This window comes from Alligator mississippiensis, chromosome 14 (genome assembly GCF_030867095.1).
Source record: "Alligator mississippiensis isolate rAllMis1 chromosome 14, rAllMis1, whole genome shotgun sequence".
NCBI classification, from domain to species: Eukaryota; Metazoa; Chordata; order Crocodylia; family Alligatoridae; genus Alligator; species Alligator mississippiensis.
Window position 1 is genome coordinate 3,554,633 of NC_081837.1, and position 19,772 is coordinate 3,574,404.

General features: G+C 45.3%; 3 protein-coding genes across 6 annotated transcripts in view; 2 read left to right on the plus strand and 1 right to left on the minus strand.

Moving 5' to 3' along the window:
• CLTC (clathrin heavy chain) overlaps positions 1 to 6,349 on the plus strand; it is a 41,271-nt gene extending 34,922 nt beyond the window's left edge. Inside the window, exons 31-32 of one of the 2 annotated variants that reach the window (XM_006265635.4) lie at positions 3,699 to 3,774; positions 5,314 to 6,349. In XM_006265635.4, the coding sequence (XP_006265697.2) occupies positions 3,699 to 3,774; positions 5,314 to 5,438 (201 nt within the window). In that variant the 3' untranslated portion in view covers positions 5,439 to 6,349. Of the gene's footprint in view, positions 1 to 330; positions 3,520 to 3,698; positions 3,775 to 5,313 lie in introns of those variants that run through there. The other variant, XM_059717409.1, reaches the window with a different exon arrangement.
• A 3,641-nt stretch (positions 6,350 to 9,990) lies between these two features.
• On the minus strand, positions 9,991 to 12,042 carry PTRH2 (peptidyl-tRNA hydrolase 2). 3 transcript variants are annotated; one of them, XM_019493359.2, is made up of 2 exons: positions 11,947 to 12,042; positions 9,991 to 10,652 (listed from the first exon to the last, which is right to left on the minus strand). In XM_019493359.2, the coding sequence occupies exon 2, from the start codon at positions 10,639 to 10,641 to the stop codon at positions 10,123 to 10,125; it is 519 nt and encodes a 172-aa protein (XP_019348904.1). In that variant the 5' UTR covers positions 10,642 to 10,652; positions 11,947 to 12,042; the 3' UTR covers positions 9,991 to 10,122. The 3 variants fall into 3 exon arrangements, with proteins under 3 accessions (XP_019348904.1, XP_006265698.3, XP_019348903.1); XM_006265636.4 differs by lacking the exon at positions 11,947 to 12,042 and adding an exon at positions 11,549 to 11,633; XM_019493358.2 differs by lacking the exon at positions 11,947 to 12,042 and adding an exon at positions 11,403 to 11,534.
• The window catches only part of VMP1 (vacuole membrane protein 1), a 76,002-nt gene continuing 67,929 nt past the window's right edge, over positions 11,700 to 19,772 (plus strand). Inside the window, exons 1-2 of the mRNA XM_006265637.4 lie at positions 11,700 to 11,788; positions 14,975 to 15,100. The gene's annotated coding sequence lies outside the window, so the exon portion shown is untranslated. The remainder of the gene's footprint in view (positions 11,789 to 14,974; positions 15,101 to 19,772) is intronic.

A 19,772-nucleotide genomic window follows, 5' to 3' on the forward strand; every position in this document is an offset into this window, starting at 1 on the left:
TGATTGGCCCAAATGGCTTAAGTCTAGCGGGCCACATCTTGCCCTTGGATTAGAATTCTTTAATAGTAGAACTAATTCTAACTCTGAAAGCTACGAGGCATCTAATTTGTAAACATTTAAACTAGGCTGGTAACTGATACATAACAACCACTGTTTTTTCTTGATTGGGATAACCCCTAGTATACCCTGTTCTTGTTTTTTGTTTTTTCCTTTGGTACTTTTATATCAACCTCCTCCTTAACTCCTTGTTTCTACCTCTTCTTTTTTTTATATGCTAAATATGGAATTTTGATTTTTTTTCTAAGCTGCACCTTCTGAATTCCTTTGCAGGTTGATGCAATAAAGGAAAAGGTGAAAGTTGATTCTTGTTTTCCATCTTTTAAGTGTGGAGGACTAAGTCTAAGGAATCTGCATGAGTTGTTTTTTTTCCTTCCTACCTTTACTACACTGCTGCTACTGCTTTTTTCCCAACAAAATCTCACTTAAAGCCTCTGCAAGTTGTTTAAATGCTAGTAGTTGGAGCTTTTAGGGTAACAGTAGATAGATTTGCTACTAATCGGCTAATAGATTTCTTCAGGCAGGGCATAAGGCTGATCAGTTGGATCACAGTCCAAGGAATCTATTGTAAAAGATAAAAGGATGATGGCTGCACAGATCTCAATTGGATGAGAATTCCTCTTCTGAAGTAAGGAGTAACTAAATTCAGCCACAGACTAACTGGTTTGAAAAACTTACTGTACATGGGTATATACTTTCCAGCTAGCAAAAGTTAGTTTTAAAGGACTGTGATCCAGTTTGATCTCGACAACTGTCTTGCTGACAATAGGCAGCAAAGACGCTAGCTGCTTCAGAAGAGACTCTTCCTCATGTTTCTTCAGGTGTCCAGTTCTTATGGTGCTAATCAATTTTTTTTCATATTCAATAACTTAATTTAAACTACTGAATACTCTGGTTCTTTTCCCTGTGGTAAGTCTCATGGCTAGTCAGAAATAAGACTGCCTTTCAAACTCCTTCAGCTTCTTTGAGAAATCCACTCCTATCTCTTTTTCCCCTCTTTAATTTAAAAAAAACAAAACAAAAAAAACCTGTAATGCTAAAACTTGTGCTCTTCTGAGGCCACTCTGACACTGGCCTGTTGCTGTCAATTATGCCTGCCCTGAGGGCGCACTCTGGCTCCTGGCCATCTTTTTTTTTTTTTTTTTTCCTGTACCTTGTGCCCACTTCCAACTCTTTTCTCTCCCTGGAATGCAGGGTTACACCAATGTAGACTTTTTTTTAGGAGCATAGTACTAGTCTGTTTAAATTGTTGTTGGGCAGAGGGCAAGCACACAATGAGGAATGTAATGCAAACTGCCTCCTTGCTGTACTTATGCCAACCACCTTAGTCACCACTGGAACTTGAGGCCAACCTGACTAAATGCATAGCATTAAGGTCCTTCAGCAGCTAGTAGGTGAGGCAGTACGAGTGTGTGTGAAAAAAGGTAATTGAACTGCAGTGTCTTGCATTATTAAACAAAGCATGTGTAGCAGTCATTGCAATTACATCCCACTATTCCTGAAGCTACAAGGCATTGCTGGGGGCCGCGTGTGGCTTTTGGGGGGGAGGCTGTATAGCAATCATCTTCAGACCTCACTTCTTGCTTCAGTACTCTTGCCTTTTTTCCATGCACACATGACACCAAAATAACATTTGAATGCATGTTACTTTTCCTCTGCAGCTTATTGCAGTCTCTGTGGAAAAGCCTTTTCTTACATGGATTTAACCTACTAATAGCATATAGGGTACTGAACCCAGTGATGTTTAAGCAAGCAGGTGTATAAAGACCAATCTTTCAAACCCTCTTAAGTCTGTTCATGAAAGTAATGTCTGCCCCCTGTCCAGAGGGAGGCTTTGAAACTAGGCCGGAAGGACCGACTGGAGACTTCAGGCTAGGCAGATGGATGGTAACTCTAAACTACACTGCTTACCTGTTGCAACCCTGCTAGTATTGCACTGTCCTAGGCAAAGCCTCTTGGAGCTGTGCTTGAGCATCCCAGTACTTGCAGCCATTCTAGTTCGTTCCATGTATCTCGCACAGATGTAACATGGTGACAACTGTGGTAACACTTTATAGCAGACTTCCTGTCAAATTACGGAAAGCTGGCTTTCTGTACTTCCGTGTCATACTTTCCTGGAAATGGGGGGGAGTTGGGTGGGGGGGGTCTGCCAATGACCCCTGATCAGCAGGAGTGAATGATGAAAGGTCAGTGGCCCAATACTTGATTTTACCAGGCCAGTCAAACTGAATGGTAGTTGGTCAGAAGGGAAATGCAGCTTCATGAATTGCCATGTAGAAGAAAGTCTGAACTACCGCTAGTCCAAGGTACAGTTGTGCACTTGCTTTGGAGACCAAATGTTTGGGTGTTTAGCATAGTTAACTATGAATGTGCTTCTAATTTTTTTTTTTTCCCCTTGTTTAAAACACTGCCAGACTGTCTTGACTTGGTATCAAGGCTAGGATTGTGTTCTTCAGAGATCAGTTGGTTTGGTTGCTTATGGCTTAAGGAGAACTTTTAATAGATTTGATTTTGAGCAATATCTCCACATCTCTAAGTAGCAATGCTCAGCTTGTTTAACTCATGACACCAGGGTTGTTGCAGTGACTTGGAGCTTCATCCAACTAGTACTGTGGAGTGTCTTGGATAGACCTTTTTGAAGTATTATTATATTCCTAGGTTTTTTTTATTAAGCCATTTTTCTTGCAAAGGTCACTTTTTTTCTCTTGGGAAGAGGGAAGCTTTTTGTATGCAGGGAAGACATGGAGTAAAGTCTCTTTTTTAAAAGCCTTAGCTTAGAACGGTCAAATGACACCCCCCCCCCCCCCCCCTTTTCTAATTCTAAATACTTTGGGCAGAACTCGTTTTGACCCATAGAGCCATACATAACTCTGTTCTTGCCAACTCTGCTCTTGCTACAAACTGGCTTTAGAAAGATTAGTTGTGTTTTAACTTGGTCTTTAAAGGCAAGTCTTGCAGTTTTGAGTACAAATGCAAAGAACGTGTGCATGAGTGAACAGCCCTTCTCTAGACTTTTTTTTTAGTAAAAGCAACACTTTTGAGGCTCTAGTGAGATGTAAGATGCTGTTGCAGTCGTACCTTTTAAGCTATTCTGTGCCTCCCTAAGCATTTCTTTGAAGGAGACGCCTAGACCTGGAGACGTTTATGAATCTCTAATTGTTCCAATGAGGAATCCTCCAACAGTTCAGCAGGTGCTGCACAACTGTGGCATCTGAAATGAGCTTGCTGTGTCATGTCAAACTAGACTGTGTACCAGATGTGGTTGGAGTCACTTTGGTGATCTCACTCTCAAATGTTTCTTATCCTACCACGGTCAACTAGCTTCCCCCAGGCTGGGAGCTTAGATCCAAAGCTTCAGCCTGGAGTGAGCTTTCACAGCAGTTCCATACATCTCAAAACAAGGGAGTTTCCCAGGGAAATGCTGAGACCTGTCTCTTTTTTTTTTTTTTTTTTTTTTTTGACTGCAGCAGTAACAACATTGATCCTTGAATTGATCTAAGAACTTGTAAGTCTCTTCCTTGATGGTGTTTTAAAATAACCACTAAGGCTTTTCCACTTCTCTGCCACACAAACATAAGAGCTACTTTATTTACTCGGAGGAGTTGTGTTTTAACTTTCATTGGGGTTTTATATTCTTGCAGGTTGACAAACTGGATGCCTCTGAGTCTCTGAGAAAGGAAGAGGAGCAAGCTACAGAAACGCAACCAATTGTTTATGGTAACAATTTTACTTTGTACAGGCGTATGCACTACTGCACATGCATTCAGATATACATGCATAACTGTGACTGCAAAAGTAAATGCCTTGTAGGGATGGCTCACTTGATTCTACTCCAAAAATGCAAAGAATTGGTCCCTGAAAAATGAGAGAAATTATACGCTCTTTATTTGGCAATAGTGCTGTCATAGACTATCAGAGGACTACCTTAACAGTGTTTTCAAAGAGCCTGCTTTATGGCTTCTTTAAGGATGCAGGATGGCATAGTCTCCTTGTGCATACAGGTACATAATTGGGGAAGTTCTTACTAAAGATCAAGTAGGAGCTACACTTTGGGTGACTTCTTCTTCCCAGTCCTAGTCTATGAAGATATGTTTGGAATGGAGCTGAAGAGATCCCTTCAGTGTCCCTGCTCCACTGTCTCCTCCGCTTTGCTTTGTTACATGACTCTATTGCAATAGGAAGACTGTCTCTCCTGACCAGCACTTGTATCTCTCTTTCTCTCACCTGCTCATGTTTGTCTGGCTATGTAGCTCAAAACAGGAGGTGGGAAATAGACCCTGTACTTTAACTTTTCATTCCCTTAAGAAGAGGGGCTCTTCAGAGAAGCAGTCTTCTTGCCCTGTGCCACCAGCTGATCTTACAAAACTGTTCTTGGCATTGGAACTCCAAATCAGCAGGTCCTGAGACTAATGTTTTGTTTCAAACGACAGTTTGATAGCTGGCTATATGCAGGCTGGAAAAATTGGGAACCCTGGAGTGTCTTGGACTTGTAGTTTTCAATTGTCAATTAAGCGTGCCCTTTTTGGGGGGAGAGAGGGGGAAGGCAATGCCCATCTCTAGTGTAAGTTGAACACTTTGTGAAGTTGGAAGCTGGCATGCTTTCTGCTTTGGGGGTCAGGGGGGACAGGACTGCTTCAGGAAACTTAATAGGTGCTGACAGTAAGCCAGCAATCCAGGTTTTATGCAAACGGCTAACAGTGCACTACTGGTACCATCGCACCTAGCCCGTTGCACTTCCATGCTAGATTTAATCTTGTTAGCCACAGCCCAGACTTGCTTACAGCACATCTCTCAAGCCCTGGCCTTTTTTTTTGCATAGCTTGAGACCTGGAATATTGGAAATCTACCCCTTTTATCTATATAGAGATGGAGTGAGATTTTTTTTTTTTTTTCCCCATCTTCCATCACAGGGAAGGGAACTTGCTTGCCCTTCTGTTTTTCATGCAGCATCTGCTATACAGTTCCTTGGAATTCAAAGCAAAGTGGTGTGTTTTTTTTTTTTTTTTTTTCTTTTGTTATTTGTTTTGTTTTGACAGCTGTCTTCATTCCCTTTTGTGGGCTTCTCATAGGAGACATTATAATGTCTCCTGACACCTGGTGACTCATTCCCATAGTAAGCTATGCTTCCCAGGACACTAAATGGTCATGCAAGCCAGTTTTTTTTCCCCCCCCCAGGCAGACCCTCCACGAAAGTCGGGATGTATCCGGAGCAGACAACTGCATATGATATAACTATTTCTGCCCTTCTTTGTTCAGGTCAGCCACAGCTAATGTTGACAGCAGGACCCAGTGTTGCAGTTCCTCCACAAGCACCTTTTGGCTACGGCTATACTGCACCTCCATATGGGCAACCTCAGCCTGGTTTTGGATATACCATGTAAGGTGCAGCACAAGCCTCTGGAGCGATCATATTTTTCTTACTGAAACTCCACCGTCCCACCCCGCTTCTTTTTCATAACAGGGAAAAGCAAAAGTTCTGCCTCGTGTTCTTGTAACCTTTATTTCATGAAGGACTGTTTTTGTTTGTTTTTCTAGCGCAAACTATTGGGATCACACCTACATTTAATCCTTTTTTCACATTCCATGTTTAGATTTTGTTTTAAAGGGGAATAGCTGAATTTTTTGTTCTGTTCAGATGGGCTCTTCTGCAGGACTGCTTCTTACCATTAAAACAGTCTGTTGTGAAGATTTGAGATTTGCACTCTATAGTGTTCAACTCTAATATTGAATCTCTTTTCATTGTATGTGAGCAGCTTACAATATGTACTGTCTATCTAAATGCATTTTAAGTCTCATTGTATATTCAGAGAAAGCTAAAGCAGAGATTTGTATCTGATCTTGCAAGACTGCCGAAGAAAGACAACACTAATCAGCATATCCTACCCTGGTTGGATTGCATAGCTCTTAAAACAAATTAAATGCGTAAAGACAACCTTGCCTGACTTAAAAATGAGTAAAGTTTCCCTTAACCTATGCAGGTTTCCCATTTATGCATATAGAAAAATGCTAGTGTTTGGCTCACTCCATATGTAACAATGACCTTTATGTTGTGCTGTATTCTGTGCTTTTTGTGGGACATTCCATTCAGGAACAGAGCACCATGATTCCAATCTATGTATTTACTAACCCTGCCCTGAGGTTTGTGTATGTTGGATATTGTGGTGTTTTAGATCACTGTTTTTGAGTGTACAGAAGAAAGAATTCGAGCAAAAATATTGCTGTTCAGTTTTTGTTTGTGCAATTTGAAATTACTCAAATTTAAAAAAAAATAAATAAATTACTGGACTGTGGACATTCTGTATAGTGGTAGTTTCACTTACGTATTTTTTTTCTCTTTCTCTGAAACCAACTCTTTCCAGTTCAGGCCAATGTTTGCAGTATCAGGAGCCCAAGGTCAGACAGTATTCCAGAGGTCAGTAAGGGGCTCTCAGCTTAGCAAAACAAATAAAATGGAGACCACTTCAAAGTGGTGTCTTGCACTGAGGGATTATGCAGGAGAATAACTTTTTTTTAATGCTCTTCCTATTAACTAAGGGATTATCAGATGGGGGTGGAAAATGGCACTTTTTTTCTGCAGTTGGCTATTTTGACCAACTACAGCATATCAGCTAGGTGATGCTCCGGGCTTGTAGCTAAGCATTTTTTCAGTTTAAATCAATGAAGATCATGTTCTAGCTATGTTTAAGCTGCCTTAATATAGCTTCGAATAAAACTTGACCTAAACGTTTGACAATGAATACTGTCATGTTTTGAGTGCATATTTTTTAATGCCACTGTTGGAAGTGTTTATAGCCATATCAAGTGCAGACTGAGAACTCCCGCTCCCATGTGTTGTTTTTTTTTTTTTCTTCTCAATCTGAAATATGGAAAATCTTGCTAGGGAGAGATGGGGTTGGGGGGGTAGAGAAGGGTAGGCCTATGAACAGTCTTCAAGGTGCCTCCATTGTGAAATGGATACCCTGTCGGCAAATAGCTGAAGCTAGTTGATAGAGCACTCTGCTGCATTTCTAAGCAGATGTAGAGGTCTTTTGAGAGGAAAGAAATAGTAGGTAAGAGAAGCAGAGGTGGTATACAGGCTCCCAGGGTGGTTCAGGCACCTACCTTGGAGATCTTCAAAAGAAGACTGGACATGCACCTTGCTGGGGTTACTTGATCCCAGTTGTCTTCCCTACCCAGAGCAGAAATCCCTTCAAGCCCTAAACTTCTGTGAATCTAATTCTTCTATGGACTGAGCCTTGCCTAATATGTTATAAAGGTCTATCCTTTATAAATCCAAGACTCCTCCAAGTCCCCCCCTACTCTGGCTAGCCAAGCAGTGCATATAGCAGGCAAGCTTGCCTGCTGGTTACAACCTGCAGGGGCAGGGGGAATAGTGAAGTCTGGAAGCCTTCTTTTAACTAAGACTCAGATTTTACTTTTTTTTAAGGCACTGAAATTTTAGACTTCTGGGTCCTGTGGAGAGGGCATGCTACTTAAGTTTGTTTGAAACTGAGCAGTAAAACCGAGTCCAGAACATCAGATTCCAAAGTGCCAGAAAGTAGGAACAACTTCTGGGACTGTCTTCACAGCTAACAGTTCTGTAGGACCCTTGGGGATCACAGCTTGTATTAACTGTTACTTGTTGACACTCAGTTGTGCTATATCTACTCTGTCTGTGGCTATCCAGGACTGCTCAAGTACACATGGTGCTTAGGCTACACAGGAGAGCTTGCTAAAGCTGCATGTGAAGCTACTGCAGTCCAGCTGTTGACCTCCCAAGGTTGGTGACCTATGCCTGGGGGGCTGGAGAGATGAGCCAGCAGCTCATCCTAATGCTGGCCTGTCTGAATCCAAGCTGGGTCACCTGCCTGCCATGCAGAAGCCACCAACTACTTGCCTACCTTTTTAATGAGTTCAGCCTAACCAGTGATCTGGTGGAGAGGCTGTAGAACCACACAGCAACTATAGTGGGCTTCCACTTCCAAAAAATCTGTCTGGCTGCTTTTAGAGGAGAAATGCTTGCACTTTTTTTTTTTATATGGGGCTCTACTCTTCTGTTTGAACCACATGTACACTAAGATATAAAGCAGAGAAGTGGTGGGTGGGGGAGAAAAGGCCTAGCTTGGTTTCTTTTTGAAGTAGGGAAGCCTCCATGCAAAAGCTCTCCTCCAGCCTTGGGCATGTTTGTAGGATGGGAGTCCATGCTCAGTGACTCATACAGGAGGAATGGTATCCTGTTTTCCTTTTTATCTTTGGTCTTTCTAGACCTTAAACTCAGCTTAGGCTAATCATTGAAACCAGCTGTTCCTCCTTGCTGTCTGCTTTTTTGGCAAACCAGGGGCTTATATTATGGGGAAACTGGCAAGCTAGACTGGCCTTCAATGGGATCTAAAATCTAGCTCTGCCTTTGACACTTTTCTTAGGCATTGCTTCTCTTTCCAGGCTTAACTCTACCACATTTTTCAAAGGTAGCTGCAAAATCTTCCTGTGAAAGAAGTGCTCTTAAGCCTCTTGGATTGCAGCTAGAAGACATTGCTCATCACTAGTTTAAATCCTTGAAGACTGTCTCACTAGGAAACCTAAAACTGGAAAAGCAGTTTCTCTCTAATTACAGCCCTCCCCCTGAATATCAGAGAAGGGTTATCTGAAATGAATGAACAGCTTCTGGTAGTTAAGCCTCTTACCAATAGCAGCACACATGCCTATCCAAAACCTGCCTCCTCCCAGGCTTGTTCCACAGGAAAGCAATGTACTTTAATTTCAAGTTTTATTCTGGGCTGTGACTATCAAGTAAAATCAAGCTAACTGTTGATCTAGACTCATAGGAAAAGGGTCCTATTAATTTTCAGCTTAATTAACACAAGCCAATTTAAGTCTAGAACTTAGCACGTTTCTGATAAGAATTATGGTCTCTAAAAGGGAGAAAAGTGGAGTGGTTTTAACTTGTGCTTCATTTTCTATTTTTAAATACCAGAATAACAAGTTGGTACATCTCCATAATTCTTTCTCTCTACTTCCCTCTGTATTAACTGACACTTTCAAATAGGGTGGGGGTTGGTTTGTTGGGTTTTTTTAATTTTTTGTTTTTGTTTTTGTTTAAATCCCAGCACTATTACAGGTGCTGTCCTGCAGGGAGCAGTGTACTAAGCAGAACTGCACCTTCCCTGGAGGACTACCTGGTCCTTTTCACTCCTGTTAAAAGGCTGAGCTAGAAAACTGCAGCTGAAGCTTAAATGGGAATTACTTATTTGGTTACATGCAGTTGCATCAGTTGACTTATTACATAAATGTTTTGTATAGAAACAGTTGCTAATGTGGCAGCAGCAGAGCTCTGGAACTATAACTACTGCTTCATATTCCCATGTGAACTTCACAAGATGCATTGAGGAGGGAGTCGCTTTAGATACCAGCCCTTCCAGTTATTCTGTTAAAAGCGTATACTCTTGCTAGTGCAGGCACTGCACAGGCTGTGCTCCATCTAGCCCAGTATATTAACTACAACCAAAAACATGTCATCCCACCCCCTACACACTTTTCTGCTAGTTGCATGTGGAACCTGACTAACTACAAGTGCCTTATTAGACAGGAAGCAAACTGCTGGCTTGGCCTCAATACCTCTACCCACTCTAGTATATCTGGTGTAACTTTAAGCTCCTAGGCTGTCCCACACACCTAAGTACTGCTGGCAATCTTCCTAAGAGAAGCAACTTGCCTTAGACCATTTTAGGCACAGACAGTACCTTTTATCTATTTACAACTGCTCCTGCAACTCCTGCTGAGTGCAAGATTCTTCCTTTCCTGGCCTGCTCCACCTTGTTTGACCATGATTTCATGCCAAATGGGACAGATGCAGTGATTTTAAAGTAAGCCTAGGAAAATCAGGTAAACTTCTTTTTTATTTACTTATTTTTACACAATGAGCGTGAAGTAACCAAACAAGAAGAAGTCTACAAAGAAGAGACACTGATGCTTTTTATTCATACTAGATCAGAACTGATGGAAACAAACTAGAGGTTGGGTTTGATTTTTCATTAAGACTGGTGGTAATACAAGTTGCTGCAATAAATCCAAGGTTTATTTTCCACATCAGAGGAGTTTTAAGTGCCCGGACACTTGATCCACCAGATCAGCTGGTCCTGGGCCAATGCCTAAGACAGTTTGGGAGCCACGTGCAATCTGAGTACGACCAGCATCTTGGATTAAACTCACAGTCAGTCCTAGCTGTTTGGCATCAACAAGGAGCTGAACTAGAGTCTCTTCATCAGGGGCTCTGAGCACCACTTTAGTCTGCCCACAATACTCCCAGTGCTTGAGGAGCTCGGGGTTTCTTTTCTGGATCTGCTTGTACGCAGAAACCGCAGCATGCGAACACTGCGCTGCCACTTTGCCTTTCCCCATCTTCAAGTCTTGGCGGACAACGAGCACCATTTTGAACTCTCCAGACTCTCCCATGATGCTGGCTTCGCTCCCCAGTTCAGCAGCAGGCATGTTCGTGCGCACTTTGGATGGTCTGAAGAATCGTCCACGCATGCCCCAACCCAGGCACACTCCACAGGCCACTCCAGCCATAACACTGAGGAGATCCGGTTTGGGGAAGTAATCCATGGCAGCAGAATCTGGAGACCCAATGACAGGGAAGGAAAGAAGAGGAAAAAAAAGGTTTCAGTCTTACAAAGCACCTGCTCTTCAACTAGGACAGGGGCCTCCAAAAAATTTAGAAAATATTTATCTTCCCCTGGCTGCCTAGCACATGGCCCTCGATGGCTTTCCAAAACTCAGCAAGTGGCCCACTGCCCAAAATAATTGCCAGCCCCTGAACGAGGAGGCCTTTCACCAGGGTCCCTGCACCCAATTCGCAATGGAGAATAGACTCCTAGAGAAGTCAGGCTGGAAGCCCGCAGGTCCCCCCCGGGTCCAACCGTATCCAAACCACCCCACGCTCTCCACCTCACTTCTGCCTAAAGCTACGGTCATCCCCGATGCAACCGGACACCCCGGTGATGGCAGCAGCCAACGTCCTGCTTCTACGAAACATCAACGCACGCGACGGCACCTTTGCCGAGGACGAAGGGGGAGGCCAAACAAGCGTCAGAGCGAAAACTTCTCCTTCCCTTCGCTGCGCCCCTTCTCGGGGGCCGCTTCCCCGGACGCAAGCGTGACTCGTTCTCCTAACGAGGCCACCCCCAGCCCCGGCTCTTTACAGAGCTGCGTTCGCGACACCCTTGGCGATGCGTAGAAACGGGTCGTGCCGGCATCGCGCTCTATTCGTACTCGGTCCGTATATATCAAAATAACCCGCGAAGATGGATGTTCATGAAACGTTAAAAGGAAAGATGATTTCTGCACAACCCATCATCATTTCTGACCTCGATAGGAATAACAGCGCTGAGGCCACAGGTAGGTCAATTTTTGTCCTAGTCGAACAAAAATGTCCATTTTGGGGTTTTTTTTTTCTGATTTAGAGGCTCCCTAAAATAAGCGCCGGGCGGACCCGGAAGAGCAAGGGACTCACCCGGGAGGCGCCCACGAGGCCGCTGCAGCTCCCGGAGGCTGTCGCTTGACAGTGACGTCAGGGCGGCGCGGCGCGCGGGCAACACGTTAACGTTGGGGAGGGAAGGGCGCGGCGTTGAGGGGAACAGCGCGCGGGAAGTGACGCCGAGTCCCTGCCCCTTCCGGTGCAGAGCCCGCCTCCTCCCCTCCGGCTTGGCCCGAGCCCAGCGGCAGCAGCCGGAGCCGGCGGCGCTGGAGCGCGGTGAGTCGCATCCACGGGCCCCCCCGCGCCCCTCCGTGAGGCGACCCCCGGGCCTCACTTCGCGGTGCCCCCCCACATCCTCCCGCTCCCCTCCCCCACCCCGGGTCTGCCTCGCGCTCGCCCCCAGCGCCCCCCTCACGCGGGGCCGTCGCTCTCACTCTTGTCTTTCTCCTCAGGGCTTCGACCGTCTCGGCTCTCACAGCCCAGATGATGCAACCCTGCACCTTGCCAGGTTGCAGCGCGGTCGCGAGCCCTGTCAGGGTTTCTGAGCTGTCAGCCTCTTGCATCACAAAGTAAATGTCCCGTTTCTTCGGTGCATGGATTGGTCCCTTTGGGGGAAATTCACGCGACTTGCCGTCTCTTCCCCCCCCTCACCCCCCCCCCCCCAGCGTTGCCGTGCTGCTTTGACTCTGCCCGCGTTGTCTGTTCATTTGTTGTTGGGGGGGGGGGGGGGGGTTTTCTATTAACGTGCCCCACGGTAACGATAGAAGTGACGGTTATTGCTTCATGGCGTCCGTGTAGGGAGGGAGAGTTTGGGAAGCATCCCGGTAGGAAATGTCGCTCCTCGGCACCGCCTGCGAATTTGGACTGAGCCTTGCGTCCTACTTCTCAGCAGCTGCAGCTGGTTTTGTGCCCCGCCCGTGGGCGGGGCAGGAGGAAAGCACCAGTCTTGAGGGGGGAGCCGCCGGCGTCTGCTCCCAAACAAAATTCCTTCCGTTTCTGCGTCCGAATCCCACGCTGACGAGACGTACCACGTACGATGCGTTTGAATCCGGCATACGTATTTTTAGTCGTGCCTGAAGTACTTTGCGCGTCACGTTTCTGTCTCGTCGGTATGGCTGTGCCGTGCATTGCTTAATAAACGGGATGTTATAAATGGTGTTCTTTTAAATGCATACGAGACCTGGGGTCACGTCGGTGCTGGACGGGGATAAGCCGGTAGCGAAGTCTCTGTCTCCTACAAGGAAACGGTGGGAAGCTAGCGGTTAGGAATTGGTGTTGGTTCCCCAGAAATGGATTTCTTTAGTATTTCTCATTGAAGAATACACTTCAAAAGGCTCTGACTCTCTCCTGGATGATCCCAAATCCACTCTTGCAGCTCCGGTAGTGTGGGCAGGGCATTCCTGTCCAGTCACATACCTCCCTTGATTGTATAAGCTGGTGTTTGAGCTCCTCTTGGCCCATGGGAGTTGAACAGACTAGGTGAAAGGACGAGCAAAACCTCAAGTGGCAGTGCGGGGGGAGGGTACTGTGGTGAGGGTTTCCTACTGAGTCCAGTGTGGAGCCTTTTTTCTTCCTCCCTGTCTTTATATGCAACCCCTGTGGGCACTTCTTCTAGAAGAAGTGACTCTCTCTCCAACCGTCGTGCCCAGACACAGTTGGTGCCATTTCCTGATTGAAAACCTTATAACAGCTCACTGCTCAGCCAGGCAATAGAGAGTTCAGAGGTGGCAAAGCTCAGGGCTGTGCTGTTGCTCTCTCTTGGCCCACGTCCACCTGATGTGCTCTCTTGGCATTCCTGTTGCTTCTGCCTTGCAGCCTGCCTCTGTCGTATCAGAGGAGGCCAGCGATGGCAAGCCCGGCGGCTCCGCTCTGGATTTTCCTGTGACAGCGTTGATTGCTGTGGTGAGGGGTGTGAATGGCCCTGCTGTGGGCAAGCTGCCTACGTGAGAAGTGAATGGTGATTCTTTGACATCAGGCCAGAGTAAAGCTAGGAACTTGTTTAAACATCAACAACTAGGGGATGATCTTAAAGCCTGTCCTGCCTCTGAATCTGTCCTCTTCACACCCTTTGTTCTGGCGGAGGCAGCTATCTGAATCTTCTCTTGTTTTGTCTCTGTGGTAGCGCGTAACTCTGACCCTATGTCCAGTTCGCCTTCCCAACCGCAATCTGCCGTATGGCATTGGTTGGATGTTGTGCGTAATACTTATCACTTCGTCTCTGTGAAGTAGTGTCTGGGATGCTATCTTAGCACTGTATATGAGGAACATGTCAAATCGTGTTCTGGTTCAAAAGCTGCTTGGGTGCACCTTTTTTTATGGGGTTTTTTTTTTTTTTTTTGGCTTTTTTTATGGCTCTGACATGTAACTGCCTCAAGGCAATGTGCTCCAGTCACCTCCTGAAAGCAGAGGGCTGATTTGGGAGCTCAGGAAGCCAAATTTGTTTGGTAATGTAGGTGCAATGTTGTGAGAAGGTCTTTGAAGAGGGCATGCGTCAGCTGCTGTGGGAAGCTAGGAGCAGGTTCCTCTGCAGCGAGTTGATGGCCTTTTGAGAGGAGCCCTGTCATCCAGCTGGGTTTGCTCAACTTCCTGACCTGCCTCCCAAGATTAGCCCCCTCATCTCTTGTTGGTCTAGGGAGTGAGGAGCCTGACCTCTGGTTCAGTGTGGTAGCTTTTTTCTTCTGACTGTCTCAGAAGAGGACAGAGAGATTTTTATGCACACAAGTAGCATTGCTAGAGAGTCTGGATAGCTGCAGTTTGGTTGCCTCTTATCCAGTATGCACGGAAAGGGCCATTGTAGGTGCATATCTCTGCAGTAACGAAGCCCTGATCCTGCAGTGGGAGCTGCACCATTTAAGTCCATGGAGTGCTCCATTGGGTAGCTGGGGCTTCATGTGTAGGCACAAGAGTTTGGGCCATCAGCATCAGCACTTAACAACTTGGTGATGCCTTCTGGAGCAGGAGGGCTGGAAGCACTGTGGAGTTATTTTTCTTTCTAAAACGCACCCCAAAGTCTTGTCAGGAAGATGAACGTTTCAGCTGGTTGGTTTTTGTTTTTTTTTTCAGATGACTTTTTTTTCTAGCTCTGGCTAAAAATTGGAAGTAGGTCTGGTGCACAGAGGCATAACCCACTAAATGGAAACCTGTGGTCTGTAACTAAATGACTTGTCCTTTCCTATGTGGGATTAAACTATTTTAGTTAGAAAATGTACTAGTGCTGGAATACGTAGGCCTGCATCAAAGTAACCCATTACTGAGCGATCTGTGGCGATTTCCAATACCTCTAAGACGTGTCCTAATTCTTTCTTTTAATTGAATGCTTCCCCGGAGTGTTCAAAGGACTAAAACATCTGAAGTGGCTGCTTTTTATATTTTGTATGGCTTTGAGAAAAGTTATTAACCTTCAGGTCATGAACTGTATCAGTTTGATACCATGTGATGAGCAGGTAATATCTTCCTCTGCAGGAGGCAGAAGATCTGGGAGAAGAGCAGTCCTTTTGGTCCTGAATGCCGACAGAGCTGACGAGGTAGTTGACTCGATACACAGAAAAGGTGGAAAAGACCTGAACTGCCTGAACAGGAAGCCAGGAGGTATGTAGCGCTCCATTTGTTGACCCTTTTTTTTTTTTTGTTCTTAAGTTTGTTCCCACACAGATCGTCTGTGGTGATCCAACAGAGCACAGTGCACTGTCTACCTAGAAGTCTTATCCTTGATAAGAGCCTATACGTTGTCAGTTTACCCTTCAAACTTACCCCTGAATTAAAATCAATGTAGGCGTAATGCTGTAGGACGGGGCAAAAGACGGTTGGAAGCTGCAAGTGCTACGGAGGAAGAAGCACTAGGATCAAGGCAGGGCTGAAATGTTTGGATAAAAGGGAAGGAATGACCCCCAGGTTGTTAATCGCTGCCACTCGGGCCTGCAGCATTGATTATGCTGAGTTGATATGATCTAGGCGGAGATGTTGGAGAAATGCTCTCGGATGTGATTTGGAGTCCGGTGTTGTTTGAGAAGTAGCATGGATGGAGCTCGTAGACTTAAATCTTGACTGGGAGTAGAGCTCTCAGTGATCTGCATGATGCTTTATCCCTGGGCTAGGAAGTGACGTGCTGCGTTCTGGCTTGCTGGTTCTAACGGTGTCTCATTTTTGGACTGCTCTTGTGCCGTCTTTGGAAACAGAGATCTGTGAAGACAACTTAATGCTGTGTTTACTTGAATCCGAGGCAACTTGCAGTTTAAGACAACCTTGTACATGGAAGATGTATACATTTGTTAGAATTTTTTATGTATAGAATCTAATTATCATAAGGTTGTCTTAAATGTATTCACCCTGACTACTACAGTGGGGAAAGCATTGTGTGGGGGGGGGGAGGGGAAGTGGCAAGTGGCCTGACCCCCTAACTCTTGTCCACCTCCACCAACTTATACCTCCTGGAGCCATTCCCCCCTCCCCAGTGCCTGTGTGGCCCAGCGCCTGTTCCCCTCCTCCTCACTGCCTGTACCTCTTGCTGCCTGCCCTTCCTTCCTCCCCTTCCCCTGCACTTACTGTCAGTTGTCCTCCAGGTCCTGAGCCAGAACCACAAGGTAGCTCTGACCTGGGCCAGTGTCAGAGCTGCAGCAGCTGCCTGCTCTCTGCCCCCCACTGGCCTTGTACTCAAATCCAGGACAGGGCTCTCCCTCACGTTGAATGGTGGGGGAAACCTCATCCTGGATTTCAGTAAATACAGTAGTTTCCCTAGTGTTTAAACATAGTGGGGTCCTCAAAATCCTTTGTGCAATAGTAAGGGATTCTTGTAAGCACTCTTATCTGCTCCCATACACTGCACCATTCACTCCCTTGGCTAAAGTACAAAGTATATCTCCTGTGTAAAGCACTGTTGGCTGGAAGAAAGGAGATGCATTAGTTAATGGCTGAACTAAAACACGATTTGAAGACTGATATTTCTGGGTAGTTCTCTTGAATGCTGCAGCAAACTGCTCCAATTTTGGGGAAAGAAAGGGTTTTTTCCTTGTCTGAAGATCAGACAGGTGCTGCTTCCAGTGCAGCTTGCTGGAATTCCAGCTGTAAATTTGCTTTGGCATTGGGATGACTTGTTACAATTTACCTTTAACTTTCTGGTAAAACACCAGCAGCCATTTTGGTGAGCTGCCTCATTGAAGAAGGAACATTTTGACAAACAGTAATTGTCTTTGTCGTGAAACTCTCTGGATCACGCGCATGCTGAATAGAGTACTGTGGGCTGCCCATCCAGCCCCACAAAGAAAATCTTGTGAGCGAACCCCAGCATTGCTCTACCACTACCAGTGTAAGCAGGCCAGATGCAGCACAAAGGGAAACTTGTGTTGTTCCATTCAATATTTATTCCTGTTTTGCTGCTGTATTGTGCTTCAGGTTGATTTCCATCTTGCTGTGGAAAGCACTCCTTTTCTCATGCTCGTAAGGTGTGGGTCTGGGGCTTACTTTCCTTTCACTTGTAGCCTCAAGCCTCCATAGATTGTCCATTCAAATTTATCTCTCTTTAGTTGCAGCCGTTGCAGCCTTAGCTTCCTCGCTCAGTGTGTGAAATGTCTCTGCGGTTGTCATTAAGGATTAGGCAAAAGATGGATAGCATTGAGTCTGAACAATCCTGGAGAGCTGCAGATTTTGCCTGCCATTAAAATGTTAAACGAGGTAAATGGAAATGCTGCATGACGCTCCCATCCCAGCATCCAGTTCACCAGAGCACGTCATCTTGACTAAATCCATTTTATTAAAACATAAGCAAGCGGAGTACACAGGCCAGGCCTATTCCAGTTGGCATCTCTTTGAAAACTATGCTAGCTAAATGCGTGCAAAGGAAAAGGAAAGGATTAGAACAAATAAAATTCTTACATATGAGGCTTTGAAATGCATGAGAGCTGTGTGTCAGCCAAACAAAGTAGCTTGAATTTTGGCCCCGCAAAGCTGTCTTCCAGTTGGGCCCTGACCCAACACCACATGCCCAAATAAATGGCTTTCCCTTGCGAAGGAAAGGGAGTCTCTGTAATCATCAGTCAGTGCAACCGTGGTCTTCCAATTACACCATTTCTTTTTCAACTCCAAGCCTAACGCACATCTCCCTCATAACCACATCATAAATTTGGTCACTAGAAAGGAGATGATCTTCCATCCTCAGGGATTCGTCACCCCGAAGAAATCAGGAACTGGCTCAATATTTGGTCTCTGTATCAAATGCCAGTATTGTCGTAATTGTAAGTTGACTCCTGTGTTTAAGTCAGTCCCTTATTTTCAGCTTCAATTCTAAGACAAAATGGCTTACTCCCTTTCCCTCCCAGCTATACGTCAATGACTATAGAAAGTCCCTAAACTGGTATTGCCCTTGGAAAACCCCCAGGAGAATCAAACAAGTGAGAAAAGGATCCGAGTTGTTAAAGGCCTGGCAAAGATTAAAACAAGAAGTGTACTGAAAATAATTCTGATTTTGTATTTTATTGCACGCACAAAAACAATGTAAGGACAAAAGTCAAGATTGGGTCCTGGTTGCAGGTTGATACTGTGCATGTGTCAACTGTGACTTTTTTTTAAAGGGTTTTTTTATAGCAGGGGAAAAATAGGTCAACTTATAAGCAACACAGTACCATAGCTACATCTTTCTTATGATGTGCATTGGTGTAACTCCAGTCATTTCACTGGTTTCACACTGACATGCCACCTTGCGTGGAAGGAGAATTGGGCCCATGGACTCGACTTCCATTTGAGCGGATGTTCTGAGTAAAAACTAGAGCCCCGCTTTTTGTATGACGATGTAACTGCTGTAGAGCTGCTTGCTGCAGCATTTCAGTCCTGGGCATAGCAGCCTCGGGAGCCTTGTGGGTATCTAGCATTCTGCAAAAACAAGCGTTTGCAAGGCCGCTCAGCTTTGTTCCTGACGGGGGGCTTTGGGCATGTGACCAAGCCAGAGTCTGGATTTTCAGAGCAGCTACAGCAGGTTTTCTTGTCTGTCTAACTGTAAGCCCTGTGCTCAAGCTTGCCTACAAAATTCAGGAGAATAGATTTTGGAGAGGCTTCTTAATGAGACCCAGCTGACACTTGACCAAGTTGGTTCCTGAAGCCCTGATCTCAATGCCAGCAAGTCACTTTATAGGCATTTAAATGGTTGACTTACAAAAGATTTCCAATGGAAGGGAGTTTTGTTAGTGGTGCAAGTAACACAGGAGCCTCCTGAAACTGAAGAAATGAATCTAAACTTGATCCTCTGTTCCCTTTGTGGTTTCACCAGCCCTTTGTATACAGGCAGTTTCTCCTGGTTGGGGTGCGGAGGAGGCATCGTGTGCAGAAACGGTTGAGAGAAATGTTTAACGTATGTCTGATTTGTAAAGCTTACAGAAGTTGGGAAGGGCACCCTGAGGCTAATTACTTGAAGCCTCTTGCCACTGGCTGGGCATAGAGCCGCTGGTTCTAAGCTGAAGGAAGCTCCCCGCTCTCCTGCGTGCCAAACCTGAGGGTCTGTTCAGGTCCCGACCCATATTTGTACCCCATGGGGTGGGGTGGGAGGGGGGAGTATATTCATTCTAAGGAAAACTCATTTCCTTCCATATACCAGTTACGTAACCTATCATTTTAAGACTCCACAACTTCTTCCAACATGAGAAGCCTACCAAAACCCTGAGCTCTTAGTTTGCTTGCAAAGAGAAACTTAATAAAAGTATGATGTTTGCTCCCTAGAGCAGTTCTTCCAAAAACAATATTCCAGGGGCTGTTTTAAAGTTAAAGAACTTAACTAGGTTATTTTCTCTGGGCTGATTGCATAAGGATCATCAGCTGTTCCCTGCAAAACCTCTGTTGCAACATCCTATTTTGTGCTGTCCAATTACTTGTTGCAACACTTGCGCTTGGAGAGTGTATAATCGCCTGAGTTTTTTAGGAGTGGACACGGAGACTGAATCCTGGTATGGCTCGAGAGGCAGGTGCATTTGAAGTATGTACTTTTACTGGTTTTAGATATTTGGATTGTTTAGAAAACCAGGAGCCAGTTCATGTCCTGGTTCCTGAATTAGGTCATTGTTATAAAAGCTGATGAACTGCTCTGTTAGCCTGCTGTCTGTGTGACCTTGTGCCCCCATAGAGTGTGATCTAGTTTCTCGTGTGAAGAGCATGGTTTAAATTATTTATTTCAAAGTTTGCACAGGTGTGTTTTGATCCTCACATTTGACTTCCTCCTTGGTTGGTTGCAGACCAGTTGATGATATACTATAGCAGGTCTAAACATGGGCAGCTGCAGTAG

Excerpts from the sequence above, each read along its gene's own strand:
- PTRH2 (XM_019493358.2), bottom strand. The coding sequence starts at position 11,472 with ATGGACATTTTTGTTCGACTAGGACAAAAATTGACCTACCTGTGGCCT. Across the intron at positions 10,653-11,402 it reads GCGCTGTTATTCCTATCGAG|ATTCTGCTGCCATGGATTAC; the intron begins GTCAGAAATGAT and ends TTGGGTCTCCAG.